This window comes from Salvelinus alpinus, chromosome 26 (assembly GCF_045679555.1).
Source record: "Salvelinus alpinus chromosome 26, SLU_Salpinus.1, whole genome shotgun sequence".
NCBI lineage: Eukaryota > Metazoa > Chordata > Actinopteri > Salmoniformes > Salmonidae > Salvelinus > Salvelinus alpinus.
Window position 1 is genome coordinate 1908281 of NC_092111.1, and position 22165 is coordinate 1930445.

General features: G+C 40.3%; 1 protein-coding gene across 2 annotated transcripts in view; it reads left to right on the plus strand.

The window, feature by feature from the left end:
- Nucleotides 1–22165, plus strand: part of LOC139554430 (tuftelin-like) — a 34331-nt gene that overhangs the window by 5672 nt on the left and 6494 nt on the right. Inside the window, exons 2-6 of one of the 2 annotated variants that reach the window (XM_071367197.1) lie at nt 17616–17693; nt 17780–17885; nt 17967–18064; nt 18380–18436; nt 21057–21152. In XM_071367197.1, the coding sequence (XP_071223298.1) occupies nt 18032–18064; nt 18380–18436; nt 21057–21152 (186 nt within the window). In that variant the 5' untranslated portion in view covers nt 17616–17693; nt 17780–17885; nt 17967–18031. The remainder of the gene's footprint in view (nt 1–17615; nt 17694–17779; nt 17886–17966; nt 18065–18379; nt 18437–21056; nt 21153–22165) is intronic. The other variant, XM_071367198.1, reaches the window with a different exon arrangement.

Genomic DNA, 22165 nt, shown 5'->3' on the forward strand with positions numbered 1-22165 from the left:
TTATTTAACCATTATTTTACCAGGTAAATTGACTGAGAACACATTCTCATTTACAGCAACAATTTGGGGTATGGTTACAGAGATGAATTAGTCAATTGTAAGCTGGAAAAAGCACAATGATGATTAAGTGTCAATATTGCTGTACCATAATAATTTCCACTGTTAAAACCTTTACTTAATACCCATCCCGGATCCGGGAGCATCCTCATCAAAAAAGCTGACTAGCATAGCCTAGCCTAACGGGACAGGGATATCATATAATATAATTTTCATGAAATCACAAGTCCAATACAGCAAATGAAAGATAAACATCTTGTGAATCCAGCCATCATTTCTGATTTTTAAAATGTTTTACAGCGAAAACACAATATGTATTTATATTAGCTAACCACAATAGCCAAACACACAACGGCATATTTTCACCATGCTTTCACAAAACCCACAAATAGAGATATAATTAATCACTAACCTTGAACAACTTCATCAGATGACAGTCTTATAACATCATGTTATACAATACATTTATGTTTTGTTTGAAAATGTGCATATTTATAGCTACAAATACTGGTTTTACATTGCAGCCACCATCACAAATAGCACCAAAGCAGCCAGAATAATTACAGAGAGCAACGTGAAATACATAAATACTCATCATAAAACATTTAAGAAAAATACATGGTGTACAGCAAATGAAAGATAAACATCTTGTGAATCCAGCCAATATTCCCGATTTCTTTTTAAAAGTGTTTTACAGCGAAAACATAATATATATTTCTATTAGCTCACTACAATAGCCAAACACACAATGCCATTTACTCCCCGCCAAAATAGCTTTCACAAAACCGACAAAATAGAGATAAAATTAATCACTAACCTTGAACAACTTCATCAGATGACAGTCTTATAACATCATGTTATACAATACATTTATGTTTTGTTCGAAAATGTGCATATTTAGAGCTGCAAATCGTGGTTATACATTGTGAATACGTAGCAACAATTCACCAAAATCTCCGGAGATATTTTGGACAGTCACCTAATCTAATCAAAGAACTCATCATAAACTTTACTAAACTTTACTGTACATGTTGTACAGCAAATGAAAGATACACTGGTTCTTAATGCAACCGCTGTGTTAGATTTAAAAAAATAACTTTACTACAACATACAAAATGCATTATTGTGAGACAGCGCTCACCTATTCTCCGCCGAGTTGGAGTCAACATATTACACAGAAATACGAAATAACATCATAAATTGTCTTACTTTTGCTGAGCTTCCATCAGAATGTTGTGCAAGGAGTCCTATTTCCAGAATAAATCGTTGTTTGGTTTTAGAATGTCCATTTCTTCTGTCGAATTAGCAACCTTGGCTAGCATTGTGGCGCGAACATGCCCATCATCTCTTGGCGCAAAGAACGGAAAATTCCAAAAGTCCCAATAAACGTTGAATAAACTGATCAAACTCGGTTGAAAAATCCTACTTTATGATGTTTTTCTCATATGTATCAAATCAAATCAGAGCCGGAGCAATTCGTCATGTATACCGAACGCTTTTCAGAAGACAATGTTGAGGTCCCCCGCGCGCCGTCGAAAACAAACAAAATACCGGACCTGTCACTCCAAAAGCTCTTATTCGGCCTCACATTAGGCTAGACACCCCATTCAACCTTCTACTGCCTGTTGACATCTAGGGGAAGGCGTATGAAGTGCATACATATCGATAAATAAAAGCCAGTTGAATAGGCAGGCCCTGAAACAGAGCCTCGTTTTCAGATTTTTCACTTCCTATATGGAAGTTTGCTGCCAAATGAGTTCTGTTTTACTCACAGATATAATTCAAACAGTTTTAGGAACTTCTGAGTGTTTTATATCCAATAGTAATAATAATATGCATATTGTATGATCTAGAACAGAGTACGAGGCCATTTAATTTGGGCACGATTTCTTCCCAAGTGAAAACAGCGCCCCCCTATTCACAAGACGTTTTTAAGCATACTGTAGCTGCAACTTTGTAAACCTCCAATTGTCCTAATATTCCACACACTAAAATCTCCCCCATATCTAGGTCTGTTGTTACTAAGACAATCAGACCATCTCCCTGACTCATGATGCACCTTTGCGTCCTAAGGCAAACCCTTGGCCGCCAATTGGTGTTGGCTAGAGGGAAATTTGGGCAGTCCCATGATAACATAATTATCTATGAGGATACCGAAGCTGATGGCTGTGCCAGAGCCGACCGCAAGTCAACCCTGGGCACTCCCTTATGTGAAGGGAAACTCAAGTTCAACTCACAATCGATTCCGACACAGCCACACCACGACAGCCAAGAACACATGCAGTACTGACAATCCAGAGCGAGTAAACCTGTAAAACCAACCCTCTCTCCACCCTACACATTATGTTTTTTATTCCAGGGTCGTTGCCCTATCACCTTGGCTGTTTTACAGCTAGGCCTATATCATAAGGATCAAGAATATACAAGGTAGCATAACTAGCTTATATAGAAATATATAATATACCTTTCTCTCGCTTAGAGAAGTGCTTCCATATGCTTCCAATTATCGTTAACTTTAATCACTTTATCCCAGTGTTAACCAGCCCACACACACACTAGAGACAACAACCCGGTTGACAATACCTAATCCATCCATTTGCCTGTGTGTATCAGAAGAATAATCATTCCTTACATTTTTTATGTTGAGATTAATTGTTTTTAAAATGTAAAAGGGTAATACCAATTATTTTATAATCATACAGGCCTATTCCAATAGAGAACCTAGGCAGGTTTTTAATTATATAATCCTTTATCCTAGCCATATAATACATCTATTCATATTTATTACGTTAAAAGCTAATCATTCCGATTCACATCGGCGAACAAGGGACGCACTATATAACAGTTTTTAAGTCATTGTATACCCGAGCTCTACAATTAGGATATACAGTTGAAGTCAGAGGTTTACATACACATAGGTTGGAGTCATTAAAACTTGTTTTTCAACCACTCCACAAATTTCTTGTTAGGACATCTACTTGGTGCATGACACAAGTAATTTTTCCAACAGTTGTTAACAGACAGATTATTGCACTTATAAATTCACTGTATCACAATTCCAGTGGGTCAGAAGTTTACATACACTAAGTTGACTGTGCCTTTAAACAGCTTGGAAAATTCTAGAAAATTATGTCATGGCTTTAGAAGCTTCTGATAAGCTAATTGACATCATTTGAGTCAATTGGAGGTGTACCTGTGGATGTATCTCAAGGCCTACCTTCAAACTCAGTGCCTATTTGCTTGACATCATGGGAAAATCAAAAATCAGCCAAGACCCCAGAAAAAAATGTGTAGACCTCCACAACTCTGGAAATTGCTCCCAAGGATGAACCAAACGCCTGAAGGTACCACGTTCATCTGTACAAACAATAGTATGCAAGTATAAACACCATGGGACCACGCAGCCGTCATACCGCTCAGGAAGTAGACGCGTTCTGTCTCCTAGAGATTAATGTACTTTGGTGCGAAAAGTGCAAATCAATTCCAGAACAACAGCAAAGGACCTTGTGAAGATGCTGGAGGAAACCGGTACAAAAGTATCTATATCCACAGTAAAACGAGTCCTATATCGACATAACCTGAAAGGCCGCTCAGCAAGGAAGAAGCCACTGCTCCTGAACCGCCATTAAAAAGCCAGACTACGGTTTGCAACTGCTCATGGGGACAAAGATCATACTTTTTGGAGAAATGTCCTCTGGTCTGATGAAACAAAAATAGAACTGTTTGGCCATAATGACCATCGTTATGTTTGGAGGGAAAGGGGGAGGCTTGCAAGCCGAAGAACACCATCCTAACCGTGAAGCACGGGGGTGGCACCATCATGTTGTGGGGGTGCTTTGCTGCGGGATGGACTGGTGCACTTCACAAAATAGATGGCATCATGAGGAAGGACAATTATGTGGATATATTGAAGCAACATCTCAAGACATCAGTCAGGAAGTTAAAGCTTGGTCGCAAATGGGTCTTCCAAATGGACAATGACCCCAAGCATACTTCCAAAGTTGTGGCAAAATGGCTTAAGGACAACAAAGTCAAGGTATTGGAGTGGCCATCACAAAGCCCTGACCTCAATCCTATAGAAATTGCAGAACTAAAAAAGCATGTGCTAGCAAGGAGGCCTACACACCTGACTCAGTTACGCGAGCTCTGTCAGGAGGAATGGGCCCAAATTCACCCAACTTATTGTGGGAAGCTTGTGGTAGGCTACCCAAAACGTTTGACCCAAGTTAAACAATTTATAGGCAATGCTACCAAATACTAATTGAGTGTATGTAAACTTCTGACCCACTGGGAATGTGAAATAAATAAAAGCTGAAATAAATCATTCTCTCTACTATTATTCTGACATTTCACATTCTTAAAATAAAGTGGTGATCCTAACTGACCTAAGACAGGGAATTGTTACTAGGATTAAATTTCAGGAATTGTGAAAAACTGAGTTTAAATGTATTTGGCTAAGGTGTATGTAAACTTCCGACTTCAACTGTATCGTATTAAACAAACAAAAAACTACCTTGAGATTTCCAATGTACAGTCTTCAAATTAAATACATAAAAAAATCATAATGAAAAAAAAAGGTCACCCTCCAGGCTTCCTGCACCATGGTGGGCCAGCTACCAACCTCTGTCCACCACTGGGGGCTGGCCCCGCAAGCAGGGGGGCCTACACAACCTCTGCTTGTGGCTCAGGCAACCTCGGTTCACGACTGGGGCCTGATCTTGCCGGGTGGCCAGCTACCAACTCCAAGCGGGCTGTCATGTGCCTTTTACTGAGGAATGGCTTCCGCCTGGCCACTCTATCATAAAGGCCTGATTGGTGCTGCAGAGATGGTTGTTCTTCTGCAATGTTGTCCCATCTCCACAGAGGAACTCTGGAGCTCTGTCAGAGTGACCATTGGGTTCTTGGCCACTTCCCTGACCAAGGCCCTTCTCCCGCGATTGCTCAGTTTTGCAGGCCCAAACTTCTTCCATTTAAGAATGATGGAGGCCACTGTGTTCTTGGGGACCTTCAATGCTGCAGACATTTTTGATACCCTTCCCCAGACCTGTGCCTCGACACATTTCTGTTTTGGAGCTCTACGGACAGTTCCTTCAACCTCATGGCTTGGTTTTTGCTCTGACATGCACTGTCAACTGTGGGACCTTTTATATAGACAGGTGTGTGCCTTTCCAAATCATGTCCAATCAATTGAATTTAACACAGGTGGACACCTGAGCTCAATTTCGAGTCTCATAGCAAAGGGTCTGAATACTTATGTAAATAAGGTATTTCTGTGTTTTATTTTTTATAAATTTGCAAAAATTTATAGAAACTTGTTTTCGCTTTGTCGTGTGTGTGTAGGTTTGAGGATTTTTATTTAATATATTTTAGACTAAGGCTGTAATGTAACAAAATGTGGAAAAGGTCAAGGGTTCTGAATATTTTCCGAATACAATATGTAAATGTGATATTTCACTTCATAATTTTTTACAAATTTGCAAAAAAGTCTAAACCTTTTTGCTTTGTCATTATGGGATATTGTGTGTCAATTGATGAGGGGAAAAAAATATGTAATCCATTTTAGAATAATGGTGTAACGTAACAAAATGTGGAAAACGTCCAGGTCTGAATACTTTCCGAGTGCACTGTAATCAAATCAAATGTTATTGGTCACATACACGTGTTTAGCAGATGTTATTACGGGTGTAGAGAAATGCTTGTCTTTCTTGCTCCGACAGTGCAGTAATATCTAACAAGTAATAACTAACAATTTCACAACATTTTCACACAAATCTAAGTAAAGGAATGGAATTAAGAATATATAAATATATGGATGTTCTAGTGATGGCTATTGAACAGTCTGATGGCCTTGAGATAGAAGCTGTTTTTCAGTCTCTCGGGCCCAGCTTTGATGCACCTGTGCTGACCTCACCTTCTGGATGATAGTGGGGTGAACAGGCAGTGGCTCGGGTGGTGGTTGTCCTTGATTATCTTTTTAGTTTGTCCGTGATGTGTATGCTGAGGAACTTGAAGCTTTCCACCTTCTCCACTACTGTCCCGTCGATGTGGATAGGGGGGTGCTCCCTCTGCTGTTTCCTGAAGTCCACGATCATCTCTTTTGTTATGTTGACGTTGAATGAGAGGTTATTTTCCTGGCACCACACTCCCAGAGCTCTCACCACCTCCCCATAGGCTGTCTCGCCATTGTTGGTAATCAAGCGTACTGTTGTGTCGTCTGCAAACTTGATGATTGAGTTGGAGGCGTGCGTGGCTTCGCAGTCATGGGTGAACAGGGAGTACAGGAGAGGGCTGAGCAAGCACCCTTGTGGGGCCACAGTGTTGAGGATAAGCGAAGTGGAGGTGTTGTTTCCTACCTTCACCACCTAGGGGTGGCCCGTCGGGAAGTACAGGACCCAGTTGCACAGGGCGGTGTTCAGACCCAGGGCCTTGAGCTTAATGATGAGCTTGGAGGGTACTATGGTGTTGAATGCTGAGCTATAATCAATGAACAGCATTCTTACATAGGTATCCTCTTGTCCAGATGAGATAGGGCAGTGCGATGGCGATTGCATCGTCTGTGGAGCTATTGGGGCGGTAAGCAAAGAACTGTAACTCAGTAAAATCTTTGCGTTTTATATATTTGTTCAGTGTATATATATAGTATTTTGTAGACTATTGTACTATTCACAGTAAAGTCTGCAAAAACACTACAGTGAATACTAGTATTTACTGCAGTATACTGTAGAATTTAAAGGTAACTACTATAAATACTGTAGTAAAATAACTGCACTGCCCTACAAAGGCAAAGTGCAGAAACTACATAAAATATTTTACTTCAAAATCTGACTTCAAAGAGAGTCATTTTTGGTACTTCATGAATTATTCTGAAAATCTGGCTTGTTCTTGTGTCAGGAAACTAAATTCCACATTAATCAGATATTACACCCGGACCTTACAAAATATAAAATATCTTTGACCGAATTTGCAGATACTGCACTTTGCCTTATACACTATGGTAATTAATGAAGTGTTTTTGCAGATATTTACTGTAGTATTTATTGCAATGTTTTTTGCGGACATTACTGTAGTATTTACTATATGTTTTTGTTTTACTATCTTTGACATAGAGGTGCAGGCTTTCTCCTTCAGAATACTATAGTATTCTACAGTATACTACAACATTCTATAGTAAGCACTACACATGATCAAGGGATACTACAGTGTGAAGTATAGTATACTACATAATTATGTAGTAAATACTGTAGTATTCAATAGTAGACTGTAGTATTTTGTTCATGTGGGTGGTACAGGCCCCAGGCATCTGTGCCTCTAGACTTATAGGCGCCTCCCTTTTAACTTACAGCTCAGGACAGGTGGTTACATTTATCAGGCTGTAAATATAAAGTTAGATAAAAAGGACCTCACATTTACAAGTATAAGTGGATACATGTTCATCTATTTCCCAACATATATTTATTAAAACAAAGCTTGCCTATTATATTTTGACGCCTGAGGTTGATGTTTTAAAGCTAAAGTTCAGTGTGTCTTGAAGCTAGATTGAACAATTACTAAGGGATTCAGAACAAACTTGGTTGGATGGGACTTTGTATTTCATGTGTTTATGTATATGGGATGTTCTTCCGTATCACATGCCTTTCGTGTTTGCCTGTGAGCAATGTGCATGTACGTGTGAGTTAATCACCATAATCAAACTAAAAGTGCTTCATTAACAGTAAAAGCTGTGACAACCAAGCACAAACTCCTGTTGACTCTGTCAGACAGCCAAGTCGTACACACAAACCCCCCCCTCGCGGAATTTGGACCGCTAAAACGAATCTCTGCCATGCAATGACTGTGTGAGAGCCAGAGAAGGAGTGTGTGGTGAAGGGAGAGAACATTGTGTCTCCGTGTTAGGGGCGTGTGAGCAATGGGTGTGGTGGTGTGGCTATACACTCTCTCTCGCTCTCTTTCTCTCTAGCTCTCTCTCTCTCTCGCTCTCGCTCTCGCTCTCGCGCTCTCGCGCTCTCTCGCTCTCTCGCTCTCTCGCTCTCTCTCCATCTGTCTTTGTGCCTCTGACTGAGATAAGCCTTGGGGCTGTCGCTCCCTGTGATCTCAAACTCTCATAGTGCAGGGAGCTGGCTGATACAACCACAACTGATGGTTTAGTGTTTTTTTTACAAGCCCTGCCATTACACACAATACATTAGAGGGAGAAAATCATTAAGGTACACCCTATACAACTTAATCTAGCTTGCCAACTTCAATCTAGGACTCTTTTTCAACCACCACACAAATACTGTAAATACAGTACACTCAAAATGGTGCACACCCTGATACAAACATAACTATGCAAATACACATTACGTCGATGCATGTACTGTACTCTATCCTCACACATGCATGCAAATGGACACATTCCTATGTACATTTTACTGTAGTACATGCTGTTTCTCAGTAGTCGTCATACTGTATCGTGATAGCTAATATCCTTGTCCTTGGGCGGCGCCACATGCAGTGTTCCACCCTTATCAGGCATCTCCTATTACAGCTGGATCTTCTATTACGGCTCACATGGTGAGTCAGATGGACTCATCTCCTGTCTTCACTCTTATTCATCACCTCTTCTACCCTCTATGGATGGATGATGCCCCAGCCTATTCCACTTAAGGCAGAATGCTCCTGTGCAGACAAGCCACTGCTTGGCTGGCTCCCCTATTACAGTCAGAGGATCTGCAGTTATGGAGACACTCATTTGCAGGATGTGGTTTGAGAAGGACTGAGGGGGTGCAATGGCTCTCTTGATTGGAGCATAGTCCTTGTAACATCAAAATTGGGGGTTTGATTCCTGTACGCCTATGAGTGTTAACTGTAAATGCCTGCTATATGACTAGGCTATATTATTACATAGACAGGCAGGGTGTTTTAGGGTGAGTGACTCAGCGTGATCCCACTCTCCCTCTTTTTAAACAAACATGTCTGTTCTTTACCATAATTACATTATTGTAACTTTGATTTGCGCTAAGACCGAGACTTTACAGTACTTAGTATCACTGCAATATGTCCTCGTGCTGTGTGTATTGCAGTCAGTGTTTTGTTGTTGGTGTGTTGTTTGCTGGTATGTCCTCCTAACTGGTAACAGATTGTGGTATGCTAGGAAGGTGTTGTCAGAGCCTGCCACTATCATTATGATTACTGTGCTGTAATCACAGCTGTTGCACTCACGCTAAACAATTAGGGATGTGTATGGGTGTATGTACAGTATATATTTTTTTAGGAGGACATTTTTGTATATTGGAAAATAATGAGCTCAAAGATGTTGATAATGAAATCTGTCTCTGTTGTCTTGTGATTTTACCATTACAAATGTGATGACTGTCACATGAAAATGAATCCTACTTAACATGGTAATACAACTGAAAAGGGATGGACAGGATAAAGACATTTATTTAAGGCACTTTATCGGACTCCAAAGCTATGTGCCTTTGGACGTGGTAGGAGAGTCACACCTGTCCTAAGACACTTATGAAAATGCTTTGTTGTGAGTAAAAGAAGCCTATTGAAAAATACCTTCTTTGTGTGTGAAAGAAGCCAATGGAAATGAGGGTAACCGAGACACATTTAGCTTGGCTGGATACAAATATCAAACGTATAATAGAGTCAATCCATTTTTCACAGCAACCCTTTTGATTTGAATGAAACTTTCCATACATATATGCCCATTGTAGTAGTGCCAAGAAAGTGACTTTTTGGACATGAATGCCAATACATTTAAGAGATAACCACTGTGTGTGGTGAGCTTTCTGGTGCCAAGAGCTGCTGAGGCATCACCCAAGTGTGTGGCATACTCTGTGAAGGATAAATCCAGTAGCTATAGGACTCAGGCTGGTTCCCAGAGTAGTCCTTTACATGATCATCACCAGACTCTTCATCAAGCATCTCCCTGACCACTTTCCTAGAATCAAGTCATGAACTGTCCCTCTCTTTGGAGGATGCATGGCCTCTATTGGTTGACCTAACTATTGTTACTCATGATGATGTATTACTTGTTTTGTATTTTGCTTTTGAAGCACTTGGAGACACTATAGACATGAAAAACACTATAGACATTTAAGAAATGTATTAGTATTATTATCAAGGTGCTCAAAGTTGACCCATTTTGCATAGCCCAGCATACCATGAGACATCCATGTCTTTAGCACTGGAAAAGATAAACAGTTGAGTTTGATATCATTTAAAAGCTTACAAATAGGGCTTTCAAACTATTAAGTCATTTCTGGGAAAAAGTTTTGTATAAAAAATGTCCTTTTTACCTTTAAACATACAGTTGAAGACGGAAGTTTACATACACCTTAGCCAAATACATTTAAACTCAGTTTTTCACAATTCCTGACACTTAATCCTCGTAAAAATTCCCTGTCTTAGGTCAGTTAGGATCACCACTTTATTTTAAGAATGTGAAATGTCAGAATAAAAGTAGAGAGAATGATTTACTTCAGCTTTTATTTCTTTCATCACATTCCCAGTGGGTCAGAAGTTTACATACACTCAATTAGTATTTGGTAGCATTGCCTTTAAATTGTTGAACTTGGGTCAAACGTTTCGGGTAGCCCTCCACAAGCTTCGCACAATAAGTTGGATGGATTTTGGCCCATTCCCATTCCTAACCCACAACATGATGGCTTCTTCCTTGCTGAGCGGCCTTTCAGGTTATGTTGATATTGGACTCGTTTTACTGTGGATATAGATACTTTTGTACCTGTTTCCTTCAGCATCTTCACAAGGTCCTTTGCTGTTGTTCTGGGATTGATTTGCACTTTTCGCACCAAAGTACGTTCATCTCTAGGAGACAGAACACGTCTCCTTCCTGAGCGGTATGATGACTGCGTGGTCCCATGGTGTTTATACTTGCATACTATTGTTTGTACAGATGAACGTGGTACCTTCAGGCGTTTGGAAATTGCTCCCAAGGATGAACCAGACTTCTGGAGGTCTACACATTTTTTCTGAGATCTTGGCTGATTTCTTTTGATTTTCCCACGATGTCAAGCAAAGAGGCACTGAGTTTGAAAGTAGGCCTTGAAAAACATCCGCAGGTACACCTCCAATTGACTCAAATGATGTCAACTAGCCTATCAGAAGCTTCTAAAGCCATGACATCATTTTCTGGAATTTTCCAAGCTGTTTAAAGGCACAGTCAACTTAGTGTATGTAAACTTCTGACCCACTGGAACTGTGATACAGTGAATTCATCTGTCTGTAAACAATTGTTGGAAAAATGACTTGTGTCATGCACAGAGTAGATGTCCTAACCGACTTGCCTAAACTATAGTTTGTTAACAAGAAATTTGTGGAGTGGTTGAAAAACAAGTTAATGACTCCAACCTAAGTGTATGTACAGTTCTGACTTCAACTGTAAATTATAAAAAAATACGTAAACTCACAATCTCATATGTTGTAGCTTACACCCTATTTACATCTAAGGTTTTTGTGTTGTGCCCACTATTGGATGAGACACTACATGCTCTTGAATACAGGATGGATGTCATGTTTGGGCTAATAAACTTTCAAATGGTACCTCAAAGATGGTTGGAGGTCCACACATCAGAGAATGTTGGCTTGAATGGGAATATCTGTTGTTTTCAATTATACTGTCAATCATCCATAGGAAACCTAATGAAATCATAGAAATATAGAAAATAGAATATACATGACTGTTTAAGTTGACATTCGACAGTGGGTGGTACCGGCGGTCATCTTTGTGGTAGTAATTATAAGTTAAAATTTCAATTCAATAAAAATTTCAATGTTGAAGGGAAGGGATAAATCCATTCTTCTATGAATTCTATTTATATGATTGAAATGACACCAACCCTGTATTCAAGAGCATGTTGTGTCTCAACCAATGGGCACAAGACAAAAGCCTCAGATGAAATGGGGTCTAAGCGACAACATATGCAAATGTAAAAAAATCTGAGTTTAAGATAATTTACGTTAAAGGTTTACAAATTATTTTTATTTAAAAAAAAATGTAAGCAATAATAAAATTGTTTTGATTTTAAATGATGTCAAACTCCACCATATATATTTTACAGTGAGGAATACATTGATGTCTCATGGTCTGGTGGGGTATGCACAATGGGTCAACTTTGAGCATCACAACCTCCTGAATGTTTTGGCATTCAGGTCCAAAAGGTCACTTTCTGACCGCTTCTTCTGTGAGCAAACATATGAAAAGTTTTGTTTAAATCAAAAAAGTGAGTGAATTCAAATGGATTTACCCAATATTCATCCATAACCAGTTTTCTTAGGAATAAACTACATAACCTACTTCTCCAAAACTGAGTGAATCTAAATGTTATACACATACAAATACTTACGGTATTTGAAGAGTCGAGCTTATCGGTTTATCGATTAACCATTTAGCAGTGCCAAGTGCATTGTTGTCTGTTCAAAGAGCAGATGTGTGGAGGAAGGGAGCTTTTGTAAAACTCTGTTAGGAGCTGTGTCCACGCATGATCACAAGGAGATTTAGAATCCGTTTGTTCACACAGTGCATTCAGAAAGTATTCAGACCCCTTGACTTTTTCCACATTTTGTTACAATACAGCCATATTGCTCCAACACCATGCTTCACCGTAGGGATGGTGCCAGGTTTCCTCCATTCAGGCCAAAGAGTTCAATCTTGGTTTCATCAGACCAGGGAATCTGTTTTCTCATGGTCTGAGTTCTTTAGGTGCCTTTTGGCAAACTCCGAGTGGCTGTCATGTGCCTTTTACTGAGGAGTGGCTTCCGTCTGGCCAATCTACCATAAAGGCCTGATCGGTGGACTGCTGCAGAGATGGTTGTCCTTCTGGAAGGTTCTCCCATCTCCACAGAGCAACTCTGGAGCTCTGTCAGAGTGACCATCATGTTCTTGGTCACCTCCCTGACCAAGGCTCTTCTCCCCCGATTGCTCAGTTTGGCAGGGTGGCCACCTCTAGGATGAGTCTTCGTGGTTCCAAACTTCTTCCATTTAAGAATGATGGAGGCCAGTGTGTTCTTGGGGATCTTCAATGCTGCAGAATTGTTTTGGTACCCTTCCCCAAATCTGTGCCTCGACACAATCCTGACTTGGAGCTCTACGGATAATTCCTTCAACGTCATGGCTTGGTTTTGGCTATGACATGGACTGTCAACTGTGGGATCTTATATAGACAGGTGTGTGCCTTTCCAAATCAAGGTCCAATCAATTGAATCTACCACAGGTGGACTCCAATCAAGTTGTAGAAACATCTCAAGGATGATCAATGAAAACAGGATGCACCTGAGCTCAATTTCTAATCTCATAGCAAAGGGTCTGAATACTTATGTAAATAAGGTATTTCAGTTTAGTTTTTTTATACATTTGCAAACATTTATAAAAACCTGTTTTCGCTTTGTCATTATGGGTTATTGTGTGTAGATTGATGAGAATTTGTATCTATTTAATCCATTTTAGATTAAGGCTTGAACGTTGAAAAAAATTTGGAAAAAGGGAATGGGTCTGAATACTTTCCGAATGCACTGTATATCAGTCATGGGAAAGCAGGACGGAGACAGGTGTATAGATTTAGAAATATTATGAGACATCTCCTTCGCATAGAGTTGATCAGGCTGTTGATTGTGGCCTGTGGAATGTTGTCCCACTTCTCTTCAGTGGCTGTGCGAAGTTGCTGGATAATGGGGGGAACTGGAACACGCGGTCGTACACACAGGCCATGGAAGAACTGGTACATTTTCAGCTTCCAGGAATTGTGTACAGATCCTTGCAACATGGGGCCGTGCATTATCATGCTGACACATGAGGTGATGACGGAAGATGAATGGCACGACAATGGGCCTCATGATCTCGTCACGGTATCTCTGTGCATTCAAATTGTGTTCGTTGTCCGTAGCTTATGCCTACCCATACCATTACCCCACCGCCACAATGGGGCCATCTGTTTACGATGTTGACATCAGCAAACCGCTCACCCACATGATGCCATCTGCCCGGTAAAGTTGAAACCGGGATTAATCTGTGGAGAACAGGTGGATGGATTATTTTAGCAAAGGAGAAATGCTTACAAACAGGGATGTAAACACATTTGTGCACAAAATTTTAGGGGAATAAGCTTTTTGTACGTTTGAAAAAGTTCTGTGATCTTTTATTTCAGCTCATTTCAACACTTTGTGTATGTATGTATGTATGTATGTATATATATGTGTGTATTTACATGAATGTTTATTTATACATATACTGTATATATGTGTGGGTATTTGTATGTGTGTGTGTGTATATATAATATATTTAGCAAAAAAATATATGTGGGATTGGAATGATGCAGACATTGATGGAAGTAAAAGCTATCACAATATAAAAATAAAATACTTTACATGTTGCGTTTTATATTTTTGTTCAGTGTACATAAAGCAAATGGGGTCTATATCAGTGGTTGTCAGTGCCTTTTAAAATGAGGTAGGCCTTTTTTTTCATGAGCATAGCCTTATTTCTATTACAGCATATTGGATGACTCTCAACAGCGATAGGTTTAGGCTACTACATGATACTCGAATTTCCCTTATACCCATCATGAGGTTGCTACAACCTAGCCTATGAATGAACGTTTACAATGTGGGTGCAAACAGGTTGAGAGACAAATTTGATGTGACAGACAGTGACATGCAGTACTGCCTTGCACACTCTTGCCTGCATCTAGCTGATAGTCATTAGTGTAGTCATTAGTCCAACAGTTGCAAACGAGAGTTTCTATTGGACAAATTTAGGTATGTTTATCCCCATTTTGTACCATTTGCTTCCGTTTAAGAAACTTTTTCAACAGAATCGGCAGAAAGAATACACCCCTTTTATCACGCGTAAATTTCATTTTCAGTTCAGTTTCTTTTCACAGCAGCCACGTTGTATTCCTTCTCGCATTCATGCACTCTCCTCCTCTCACCTCTTCCCTTCACTTGTGGACTTCAATGCACAACACATCAGCTGTATGTGACCAGGTTAAATAACCTTTCCAAACCAAACCGCTACACACAGCCTAGATTGTTGGCTCCATATTAGCTAAAGTAACATAGTCAGCATAGCTAATAGAACTAACACGTTAGTAAACCCACTACATTAACGTAACGTAACTTTCTAAATGTTTTACAATTTACATTTTTATGAAATTCACTGATGAGAATGGTCCTCCCCTTCCTCCTCTGAAGAGCCACCACTGGTCTATACTGAGCTGGATGAAGGGAGAGCCGGTATAGAGGCAGTCGGACAAACACATTCAGGCTTGTAAGGGAACACATGCAGGCACGCACAAACACACACAAACACACCTCTTCACCTCTCTGTACACACACTGTACACACAAGTTCAGGAAGGCTCAGTATAAATAACATAAACATGGATTAACTGCATTGAAACTCTCTGTAGACGCAGGATCAGATCAGACAGTGACATCTAGAGAAGCTGCCTTTACAATCATGTTAAGTAAAGCCTAAACCACCTCTCCGAAGACTATTCACTCTCTTAATTCATGTGGAACTGCCGTTATAGTGTTTTATTTTCCCATTCAGACTGATGCTAAAGCAGTTAACCTCCCTTATTAAAAAGGGGTTTTCCCCAAAGAGAATGTTTGTTTATTTTTGAGAAAAGACCTTATGACAATTAAATTACACATGTTTAAGACCATAGAATGAAAAATTATTTCAAACGTTCGAAGTTAAGTGTTTAAAACTCATTTGATAAGGCTCCTTTTTTATTGAACCTTTATTTAACTAGGCAAGTCAGTTAAGAACAAATTCTTCTTTACAGTGATGGCCTACCCCGGTCAAACCGGGACGACGCTGGGCCAATTGTGCGCCGCCCTATGGGACTCCCAACCACAGCCACAGCCAGTGATGCAGCCTGGATTTAAACCAGGGACTGCAGTGACACCTCTTGCACTGAGATGCAGTGCCTTAGACCGTTGCACCACTCGAGAGCCTGAAATTATCCCACTGGGCACAGACATCAGTTCAACATCTAGTTTTGGTTGAGTTTCCAACTAACGTGAATTCAACGAGAAATCAACAAAAAATGTCACCATGTCATTGGATTTAGGTTAAATGTTTTGGGGAAAAATACTAAATCCCCTTACGTTGATGACTTTTTGCAAATCCACGTTTTCAACTTTTTCCACGTTGATTCAACGTTATCAGATAGATTTTTTGGTTGAAATGACATGTTAACAACGTTGTGTCACGCCCTGATCTGTTTCACCTGTTCCTGTGATTGTCTCCACCCCCCCCAGGTGTCACTTATTTTCCTGTCTCTCTGTGCCAGTTCGTCTTGTATGTTTAGTCAAGTCAACCAGCGTGTTTTTCCCTTACTCCTTTTTGCTAGTCCTCCTGGTTTTGACCCTTGCCTGTTTCTGGACTCTGTACCCGCCTGCCTGACCATTCTGCCTCCCTTGACCTGTCTGCCACTCTGTACCTCCTGGACTCTGATCTGGTTTTGACCTTTTTGCCTGTCCAGGACCATTCTCTTGCCTACCCCTTTGGATTATTAAACATTGTAAGACTCCAACCATCTGCCTCCTGTATCTGCATCTGGGTCTCACCTTGTGCCTTGATACGTTGATTCGACCAGTCTTTGGCCAGTGGGATGATTCCAGAATATACCATTGTTACTCAACCATTATTTTTCAATAACTTAAGCATTGTCCATTTAATTGTAAATAATATAAGGAGGATCACCTGAGTTAATTCACACATTGTATGTCATAAATTAAGATTTACTAGAGTAACAGGTATTTTGACCACATTGAAATCTATGCCTTATTTATGATAAAGTACACATTTTCATATTCAGTCCATACAGTAGAGAACAAATAGCCTATTAACAGTATATATTGCTATGTTGTCAACATTTTGCTGGTATTGCCAAAGGGACAGGGCACAACTGTGAAGTGACAGCCATCCCTAATGTGGAATGTGTTGCTATTTAAGGACCCACAGTACTTAGTTGGACTGGTTTGACTTTTCTAGTTAGTTACTGTAATTTTAGGTCAGATCCAGAGTTGGATTAGAAAAGCAGTGCGGTGGAAACAACAGGCAGTCAGTGTCTGTGTCCCAAATGGAACCAGCACCATTTCAACTTCAACATCATCCAATCACCGATTCTTAGTCTAATACAGTGACAACTAAAAGACACCAAAAACAATTTAATCCAATCAACGTAAGTTAAATATGAAATGGTTTGCTACGGGCGTTAACAATGTCATAATCTTTTTGACAAGACAACATCAGACATATACAGAAACAGAGGGGTGCTTATGTAACGGATGTGAAATGGCTAGCTAGTTAGCGGTGGTGCGCGCTAATAGCATTTCAATCGGTGACGTCACTTGCTCTGAGACCTTGAAGTAGTGGTTCCCCTTGCTCTGCAAGGGCCGCGGCTTTTGTGGAGCGATGGGTAACGATGCTTCGTGGGTGACTGCAGTTGATGTGTGCAGAGGGTCCCTGGTTCGCGCCCGGGGCGAGGGGACGGACTAAAGTTAAACTGTTACACTTAGTCCTCTTGCCTCTGATTTCAGATTGGGTGCAGGCTGCTCAGACTCACTCTACAAGCACAGAATCAGTCAACCCAGTCATCAGAACAGTTCATTGACAAGGTACATTGATCATTCTTTTTATTCTCACTATTACTAAATAATAGTCAGGATTATATTGTATTGTATTCTTACTCTATTTCTCACAGTCACAGCCACAGTCAAACAGTGAATACCAGTCAACCAGTGAATACCAGACTAGCCAGAGGCTAAATCTGATCCCACCTTTGGGAAGAGAAAGTAGAGGTCCTTAAGGTGTGTATGAGCAAGTTTAAGCCTGTGTGCATTAGTGTGTATGTGATTTCAGAGCTTCCCTTGACTAACAGAATACCCCAGCTCTATTGTACAGGTGTACCTCAAGTCCCACAAACAAAGAAGGAGAACACCAGCAGAGTGTCAAGATGCTGACAGACGAGGTGTCTCAGATACAGGAGGTCAGTGAGTGCTGCCATCTTGATTTAGTTTTCTCTGCACCAGCAATATGGGAGAATGACTCAACATTACACAGTGGGTGGGGTTCTCTTGAAGGACAGGGAAATTAATGGGTGGGTTGGGTGTACAGAGGAAGGGTGTGTGTTGTTGATGTAAAGTCCTTCTAGTGTGTGTGTGTGTGTGTGTGTGTGTGTGTGTGTGTGTGTGTGTGTGTGTGTGTGTGTGTGTGTGTGTGTGTGTGTGTGTGTGTGTGTGCGCGCATGCTGGTGTAGTGGAAATAAAACATATAATGTGTGTTATGTGTTGTCTCTCTTTAGGTTCGGTACTGTCTGAAGACCTTGAGGGAACAGATGGCCACCAGACAGAATAACAAGGTACAATGCCTTCAGGAGGTATTCGTACCCCTTGATTATTCCACATTTTGTTGTGTTACAGCCTGGTTTCAAAATGACTTAAATATATTTTTTAAGTCACCCATCTACACATAATACCTCATAATGGCAAAGTGAAAACATGTTTTTATAAAATGTTTGCAAATGTATTGAAAATTAAATACAGAATTATCTAATTTACATAAGTATTCACACCCCTGAGTCAATACATGTTAGAATCATCCTTGGCAGCGATTACAGCTGTGAGTCTTTCTGGGTAAGTCTCTAAGAGCTTTGCACACCTGGATTGTACAATATTTGTACATTATTCTTTAAAAAATGTATCAAGCCCTGTCAAGTTGGTTGTTGATCATTGCTAGACAGCCATTTACAAGTCTTTCCATAGATTTTCAAGCCAATTTAATTCAAAACTGTAACTAGGACACTCAGGAACGTTCAGAGTTGTCTTGGTAAGCAACTCCAGTGTATATTTGGGTTTTAGGTTATTGTCCTGCTGAAAGGTGAATTCATCTCCCAGTTTCTGGTGGAAGGCAGACTGAACCAAATTTTCCTCTAGGATTTTGCTCCATTCCATTTATTTCTATTCTGAAAAACTCCCCAGTTCTTAACGATAACAAGAATACCCATAACGTGATGCAGTCACCACTATGCTTGAAAATATGGAGCGTGGTACTCAGTAATATGTTGTATTGGATTTGCCCCAAACATAACATTTTGCCAGATTTTTTGCAGGATTACTTTAGTGCTTTGTTGCAAACAGCATGTTTTCAAATATTGTTTTCAAATATGTTTTCAAATATTTATATTATGTACAGGCTTCCTTCTTTTCACTCTGTCAATTAGGTTAGTATTGTGGAGTAACTACAATGTTGTTGATCCATCATCAGTTTTCTCCTATCACAGCCATTGAACTCTGTAATTCTATTAAAGTCACCATTGACTACATGGTGAAATCCCTGAGCGGTTTACTTCCTCTCATGCCACTGAATTAGGAAGTGTGCATGTATCTTTGTAGTGACTGGGTGTATTGACACACCATCCAAAGCATAATAACTTCACCATGCTCAAAGGGATATTCAATGTCTGCTTTTTATTTTATTTACCCATCTACCAATAGGTGCCGTTCTTTGCGAGGCATTGGAAAACCTACCTGGTCTTTGTGATTCAATCTGTGTTTGAAATGTACCGCTTGACTGAGGGACCTAAGAGATAATTGCATGCGTGGGGTACAGAGATGAGGTAGTTATTCAAAAATTATGTTAAACAGTATTATTGTCATGCCTGCTCCCGCTTCCCCTCTCTGGTGCTCGAAGGCGCCAGGCTGCCTTTTATTACGCACACCTGTCGCCATCATTACACGCATCAGCACTCATTGTACTCACTTGGACTCCTTCACGTTGTTGATTGCCCCCTCTATATCTGTCTGTTCCTCCGTTTTGTTCCCCGTGTCAGCATTATTGTCGTAATGTCGTTTTGTTCCCCCCGTCCAGACGCTGTTCTTGTTTTGTTTGAAGTCCTTTTTCCATTAAATGTTCACTCCCTGTACTTGCTTCTCGTCTTCAGCGTCGGTCCTTACAGAATGCTGACAGCACTATTTGAAGCATCAGGGAGTTCTTGTTTTTGGTGGTGACGTCAGGTCCGGGTGCCGCCGCTGATGGAACTGGGGGTGCCTCAGCTGGCTATGCGGGCTTCCATGCCTTAGAGGTTTCCTTGCCTCGGTTGGCTCGGCAGGCTCCCATCCCACGTCATGCCTCAGCCGGCTCGCCAGGCTCCCACACGTCAGTGGGATCGTCAGGCTTTCACGCCTCAGCCGGCTCGTCAGGGTCCCACGCCTCAGCCGGCTCGTCAGGGTCCCACGCCTCAGCCAATTCATCGTGCTTCTACGCCTCAACCGACTAGTCCAGCGCACATGCCTCGGCCGGCCCATCAGGCTCGCACAGGTGGGACGCCGGGTGGTGCCCCTAGAAGGGGGGGTACTGTCACACCTGCTCCCGCTTCCCCTCTGGTGCTCGAGAGTGCCAGGCTGCCCTTCATTACGCACACCTGTCACCATCATTACGTGTATCTGCGCTCATTGGACTCACCTGGACTCCTTCACGTTGTTGATTACCCCCTCTATATCTGTCTGTTCCTCAGTTTTGTTCCCCGTGTCAGCATTATTGTCGTAATGACGTTTTGTTCCCCCGTCCAGACACTGTTCTTGTTTTGTTTGATGTCCGTTTTCCGTAAAATGTTCATTAAGCACATGTTTACTCCTGACCTTATTTAGGCTTGCCATAACAAAGGGGTTCAATACTTATTGGCTCAAGACAATTCATCTTTTCATGTTTTATTAATTTGAATACATTTCTAAAAACATAATTACACTTTGACATTATGAGGTATTGTGTGTAGGCCAGTGACACAACATCTCAATTGAATCAATTTTAAACTCAGGCTGTAACACACCAACATGTGGGAAAAATATATATAATTTCTGAAAGCACTTAACTCATTCTTATACTTTCTAATACTCAAATACAAACAAATAGATACTCAAATACAAACAAATAGATACAAATACTGATGAAATAACTCCACTAACCTCTGCTCTCTCCTTCAGCTTCCAGCCAATGGTTACAAAGTCAGTGTCACCCTGCCTACCAACCCAGCAATTGTCACCAATTGTAAAATTGTTGGGACTGAGTCAGAAACAAATGTAAGACCTTATTTGCATATCAACATTTACTCAAACTTTTGTTCTCTTAAATATTTTGTTTTGTTTGCATCAGTTCCACATTAGTGCTTTATAGAAAGGAAGTATTTAACTACTGTGGAGACGATTTGAATAGGAATTTGAACATGAACTGAAAATTACATTTATATTCAAACTATAAAATACTTTTAAAAACATTTTCACAAACCACATCCCTCTGTTTTTTTAAATGGCTGCTGGTCTCCATTTTAAAAGTATAGTGATATAGACCACACACAGAGATGTCACACACAATATATATATACACACACACACACACACACACACACACACACACACACACACACACACACACACACACACACACACGCTCTAACAACATATCCAATTTCAGTGCATCACAACATAGCATCCTGTAAAAGGACACCAGACAGCCATTACCTACAGTGGTGAGAGAACGTCTGTAAACCCTTTAGCATTTTACTGTATTTCTGCATAGATTTGACCTAGTCTAAATAATAGATCAAGTTAACCTGATTTAAAAAAATTACACAAAAAACACTTGTACTTTTTAATTGATCCAACATTTAACTTCTTTGTCTGACAAAGTATGTGAACCTCTAGATTAATGTGCTCAATTAAGTGTATTCAAGTAATCAAAAGTTTAGTATTTGGTCCTGTATTCCTTGCATTCAATGACTACATGAAGCTTGTAACTCTACAAACCCGTTGTATGCATTTGCATTTGGGGGTTACACTATGTTTTGCCCAATACCGGAACTGAATGGTGAATAATGTCTTGTGCCATTTTGGAGTCACTTTTATTGTAAGACAGCATGTTAACATGTTTTGTTGTAGTAGTGTTCAGAAACATCTTCTATTCTTACTTACAATAAAACTGACTCCAAAATGCCACAAGACACTATTCACCATTCAGTTCAGGTTGGGAAAAACATAACCCAAAACACACACAAAAAAACTGCAAATGCATACAACGAGTTTGTAAAGTTACAAGC